General features: G+C 40.8%; 2 protein-coding genes across 2 annotated transcripts in view; one reads left to right on the top strand and one right to left on the bottom strand.

The window, feature by feature from the left end:
- Positions 1 to 785, top strand: part of abi1a (abl-interactor 1a) — a gene marked incomplete in the record, with an annotated part of 44,397 nt that extends 43,612 nt beyond the window's left edge. The window contains 2 exon segments of the mRNA XM_024280316.2: positions 1 to 37; positions 107 to 785. Coding sequence (XP_024136084.1) covers positions 1 to 37; positions 107 to 282 — 213 coding nt within the window.
- A 1,156-nt stretch (positions 786 to 1,941) lies between these two features.
- pdss1 (prenyl (decaprenyl) diphosphate synthase, subunit 1) overlaps positions 1,942 to 5,760 on the bottom strand; it is a 7,363-nt gene continuing 3,544 nt past the window's right edge. Inside the window, exons 6-11 of the mRNA XM_024280320.2 lie at positions 4,327 to 4,438; positions 4,147 to 4,256; positions 3,981 to 4,061; positions 3,800 to 3,913; positions 3,647 to 3,727; positions 1,942 to 2,427 (exon numbers count right to left, since the gene is read on the bottom strand). Of these exons, the coding sequence (XP_024136088.1) occupies positions 2,287 to 2,427; positions 3,647 to 3,727; positions 3,800 to 3,913; positions 3,981 to 4,061; positions 4,147 to 4,256; positions 4,327 to 4,438 (639 nt within the window). The 3' untranslated portion in view covers positions 1,942 to 2,286. The remainder of the gene's footprint in view (positions 2,428 to 3,646; positions 3,728 to 3,799; positions 3,914 to 3,980; positions 4,062 to 4,146; positions 4,257 to 4,326; positions 4,439 to 5,760) is intronic.

Raw genomic sequence — 5,760 nt, 5'->3', positions numbered from 1 at the left:
GATCCGCAGTGGGCCCCCAAGATCTACATCGAGAAAGGTTGGTTTAAGCTCCTCCCACCGCCGGTACGCACCAAAAATACCGATGACAAACGCCTCCCGTTCGCAGTGGTGGCCATCTACGACTACGCCAAGGACAAGGACGACGAGCTGTCGTTCCTGGAGGGCGCCATCATCTACGTGGTGAAGAAGAACGACGACGGCTGGTTCGAGGGCGTGTGCAACGGCGTGACCGGCCTGTTCCCCGGGAACTACGTGGAGCCCATCATGCACTACGCCGACTGACGGAGTATTTATTCAGTCATATCCTAACCCGCTGAGTGACCGTAATCGAAAGAATCTCTTCTTGGTGTGACGGGGGCGGGGAAAGGGGCGGAGCTCTTCGCTGAACAAAGATTTTGATTGACAGGTGAACGCTTTCTGATCAACGGCTTTAGTTTGGGGAACAAATACGAAACTTTTCCTGCTAGTTTGTAAATGATGTGAGACGCAGGAGATGAAACTGGTCACTTTTACCCCAAAAACAAACTTTGAGGTTAAAGCATGCAGATATATTCTAATCTTAGGTCTTTGGCTTCCTTTATGTTGTAAATGCAGTCTGGTTTTGTTCATTACACTGTTTAAAAATCACTGAACTGTTTATGCTAAACTCTTCCCATGAACTTTTTTTATTGAAATCAAAGACAGATTCCTTTTTTTTTTGAGGGTCTTCATGAACCGGGCTCGTTTGAGATGCTGCTGCTCCGAAACATTCCCAAATCTACCACAATAAAAGTGGGCAGAAGCAATTTATCTGCAGTAATGGTAATATGCTACAAAAGTTTAAATCAATACCATTTTAACTCTTAATACATCAGAAAAAAATTAAATTATTTTAAGTTTTTGTTCAAACAAAGTTACCAATAAAGTTTTGTAAACAAAAAAAAATAGAACAGGTGATTTATATCAGTAATCATGGAACAACTTAAATACAAACTTTTATTTTGAAATTTCAGTTAGCATAAATTTCTATTTTTAAGTAAATTATGCTTAAAATGTATTGATTGGATTTTTGGTTGAGGTTTGAAATGACTAGAGGTTTAAACCTGGACTCTCTTTTTCAAAAGTGAATTAAATTCTTTTTTTTTTTGAATGAATTATACTTAAAATTTATTAATTTGTTTTATTCAGTTTCTGAATGACTACAGGTTTGATGCTGGACTCTTATTTTGAAAGTTCAATTAGCATAAATGTAATTAATTGAATTTTTGGTTCAGATTTTAATATTAGACTCTTATTTTGAAAATGTAATTAACATAAATTTCCATTTTGGAGTTAATTACACTTAAAAAGTGGATTTTTTCTTTAGACTTTATACGACTAAAGCTTTAAACCTGGACTCTTATTCTATTAGTATAAATTTCAGAGTCATCTGTGCTTAAAATGTAATTGATTTTGTTTAGAATTTAAATTGATAGTTCACCACACCAGGACTCTTATTTTGAAAGTTAAATTAGCATACATTTCTAATTCATTTATTGGATTTTTGGTTCATGTTTTCAATGATTTAAGTTTTTAACATGGACTCTTATTGTGAAAGGGTGTGAATCCATCTCAAACGAGCCTGAACCACTTCCTGCCTGACACTGCCATGTGACTCCTCACATGAGACCACCTAGACCAAACTACTGTAATACCTCCTCCATGTCGCCAGTGATGGCGTGACCCCTCGTGGGCCGCGCGGGGGGGGGCCCGACCCCTCCCCGTGCGACTTCCTCTACATGATCGTCTCTCAGGAATCGTTACATTTTTTTATTTTTCTGCAAATTTACGAATGCTTTTTTTTTTCCCCTCCGGTTTGTCTCCAGAACGTTCTCGGTGGACGAGCTGAACGTGTAAATAATGTTGATTGAGATGAATGTACAGTCTTTTATAATAAACAAGTCTACGAACAACAAGCTCGTGTGCTGAGTAAAAAGGAGGCGTGGTTTATTGAGCAGACGTTAAGGCTTGGTTGTTACACGACACGTGGACGGATCTCCGCTGACGTCACAGAAGAATAAGCTCCGCCTCCACCGGCGGGTCCGTTGACTGTACAGTACTCAGTGATGCGAGGGTTCATGACCACGATTCTCCCCATTTCCGTTCAGGAAGTGGAATCATAATTTACACAAACAACAAATCTAGACGTCGACCACGACGGAGCAGCTCCGCCTCCACTTCAGGGAGTGTTTGAGAGTCCGGAGAGCCCCGCCCACAGACTCCCGCGCCGTCCTCCGAGTAGCTGCCCGAGTGTGAGGAGGTGGAAGTTCACTTGTCTCTGCTGAGCACCAGCTCGGTGAGGCGGATGAGGGCGTCTCTCTCCGGGGACGGCCGCAGCAGGCTGACCTGTCTGATGGCCTCCTGGCAGTAGCGCCGCGCCAAGAAGGTGGTTTGCTGGACGCCGTCGCTCTGGAACGGGAGAGATGTTCAAACCCAGTCAGACTTTCAGAATAAAACGACATGGCGCGTTTGTGAAGAACAAAAAACTCGTTTTGCTCTCCAGAAATCCATAAAGGAGTCAAACCAAAGATGCAGATTTCCTTCAAAATCTTGATTTAGTGCAGACTGTTGCTGAAAACGTGCACGCCTCAATGTTGACGAATACGCAGAAAACTAAAAATACTGAAGTCTGTTACCATTTTTAAAACATTTATTCTAAATTAGCTGAAGGAAAATATTGATTTTTACTAAAAGACCTTAAACTGTCTGAACACTAAAAGCTAACTAGACATAACATTACCTGTGATAATGTGTGAATGCTGTTAGCTGAATGTGGTCACTAAAGCCAGAGCAGTTCGGTGAAAATGCTGAAGCTGAAAGCGTGCTAAGATATTAGCTAAATGCCAAATTAGCCTAAATCAGTTAGCATAATACTAAAATGTTAGCTAAACTCCAAATTAGCCAAAAACTGGAAATATGTCTAATTTAGACTAAATTAGTTAGCACAATGCTAAGATGTTAGCTAACCTCCAAACTAGCCAAAGAAACAGAAACATGTCTTAATTAGCCAAAAACAGCTAGCGTAATGCTAAAATGTTAGCTATCATCCAAATTAGCCTAAGAAATAGAAACATGTCTTAATTAGCCAAAGCAGCTAGCATAAGGCTAAAAAGTTAGCTATCCTCCAAATTAGCCTAAGAAATAGAATCAAGTCTAAACTGGCCAAAACCAGCTAGCGTAATGCGAAAATGTTAGCTAACCTCCAAATTACCCAAAAACTAGAAACCTGTCTAAATACATCCAAGATAGCTAGCATAATGCTAAGATGTTAGCTAACCTCCAAACTAGCCAAAGAAATAGAAACATGTCTTAATTAGCCAAAAACAGGTAGCATTTTGCTAAAATGTTAGTAAACATCCAAATTAGCTAAAGAAATAGAAACACGTCTGAATTAACAAAAACAGCTAGCATAATGCTACAATGTTAGCTAACCTCCAAATTAGCCAAAAACTGGAAACCTGTTTAAACTGGCCAAAAATAGCTAGCGTAATGCTAAAATGTTAGCTAAACTCCAAATTGACACTCGATCTTTGGTGTTAGAATTAAACAGAATCTCAGGGAAACTCCGCTCAGGTGTGTTTTTGCTCCAACATTCATCCCGAGTGTCATATTCTTTCTGCGCTGGTACCTTCAGGACGTACTGCCAGGCCCGGTCCACGTCTCCTTTGGAGCTGAAGCGTCTCATGATCATCGCGTGAAGCTCCGGAAACTTCAGAAACAGAAATTCACCGACTCATTCCAGATGTTTCTGGTGAATTCATTTATAAATTGAGGTTCTCACCTGTTGACAGGCAAACAGAACCGGTCCGGTAGCCAAACCCAGCTTCAGATCAGCGGCCGACGGCTTCCCCAGCTGCTCGGCTCCCGACGTGAAGTCCAGAACGTCGTCCACGAGCTGCGGGCAGAACCAGCGTGACATCTGCTCCGTCTGTACCGTCGTGGTTAGACCAGCTGGACGTTACCTGAAAGGCGATGCCGACGTTCTTCCCGTACTGGTACGCGATCTCCTGGACTTCGGGGTCAGAGTTCACCAGGATGGACACCTTCAAAGGAAGCAGGCAGTCAACGAAAACCGACGGGAGCGCCGACGGAGGCGGCGGCGTGAATGTGAGGACGGAACGTACATACTGCTTTACAGCTGTTTGCGATCAGGCTGGCCGTCTTCTTGAAGGTCTTCTCCAGGTAGTGCTTGAACCGCTCGTTCTCGTTCTCCTTGGAGCCGAGCTGCATGAACTCACCTGGAAGCAGAAACCTGCGCTCAGCGGAGAATTCACCAGGAGGGAGAAAAGCTGCAGACCGAGTTCTGACCTCGCACCAGGTCCTCGATGACCTGAGAGAGCACCTTCACCACCGTGATGTTGCCGATGCGAGCCAACGCCATGGAGGCCGCGGACAGGATGAAGTCTCCGGCTAAGATGGCCTGAAGGAGGAGACGAGCAGAACTGAAGACGCGAGGATTGATCTAAACTAGAAAAGCTGCATTAGCTGTGATAATGCTAGCATGAGTGATTTTGGTGAAGAAACGTACGGTAATCGCTGAAGGAATATGCTTAAAATGCTAAACTATTAGTACACGGCTAAAATTGCTAGAGAGTGCATTGAGCCCACAAAGAATTTCAAAAATCTGTCAAATTTAAAACTGCATAAAAGGATGAACTCTAAACCACAATAAAGCCAAATTATCCAATAAAGTGAGCATTTTGCTCAAATGTTAGCTTACCTCCAAAATAAAAAAAAACTCATTAGATGCTAAATTAGCCCAAAAAAAGCTAGCTCATTGCTAAAATACTATCTTAACAGAGTTAGCCCAAAGAACCTCAGTAAATGCCAAATTAGCCAAAAAAGTGAGCATTTTGCTCAAATGTTAGCTTACCTGCAAAAAAGCCCCAAAAAACTAATTTGATGATAAATTAGCCCAAAAAAGCTAGCACATTGCTAAGATACTAGCTTGACTCAGAATTACCCCAAAAAACCTCAGTAAATGCTAAATTAGCCAAAAGAAAGCTACCACGCTGCTAAAATTCTAGCTTAAGTCAGAATTAGCTCCAGAAACTCATTAGATGCTAAATTGTCCATAAACGTTAGCATGTGTTGAAATATTAGCTGAACTTAAAATTAGCCTTAAAAGCCCCAGTATGTGACAAATTATCCAAAAAAGTTAGTACATTGATAAGATACTAGCTTAATTTAGAATTAGCCCGAAAAACCTCAGTAGATGCTAAATTAGCCAAAAAAAGCTAGCACGCTACTAAAAATACTAGCTCAACTCAGAATTAGTTCAAAACATTATTAGATGCTAAATTGTCATAAAAGTGAGCATTTTGCTCAAATGTTAGCTTATCTGCGAAAAAGCCCCAAAAAACGAATTAAGTGCTAAATTAGCCAAAAAAGCTATAACATTGCTAAAACACTAGCTTAAGTCAGAATTAGCCCCAATAACCTATTAGATGCTAAATTGCCCATAAACGTTAGCATGTATTGAAATATTAGCTAAACTCAAAATTAGCCCAAGAACCTCAGTAGCATCGATGTCCGTAACATGCTGATGGTTTTGATATCAATATTGAATCGGTTTTAAAGTGCAAAAAAATTGAGAAACTGCATGAAATCGTAAAAATGTACGTAATATTTAAAAATGTACAAGCATGAGTTTTGTGAACATACTGAATGTTTTAATTGCATACATTTGAAAAACTCCAATTCATTTCAATGGACTGAAAAACGACATAAATTGCGTAAAAT

This window comes from Oryzias melastigma, linkage group LG20 (genome assembly GCF_002922805.2).
Source record: "Oryzias melastigma strain HK-1 linkage group LG20, ASM292280v2, whole genome shotgun sequence".
NCBI classification, from domain to species: Eukaryota; Metazoa; Chordata; class Actinopteri; order Beloniformes; family Adrianichthyidae; genus Oryzias; species Oryzias melastigma.
The sequence above is the reverse complement of the archived record's forward strand: the minus strand, read 5'-3'. Positions and strand labels throughout refer to the sequence as shown.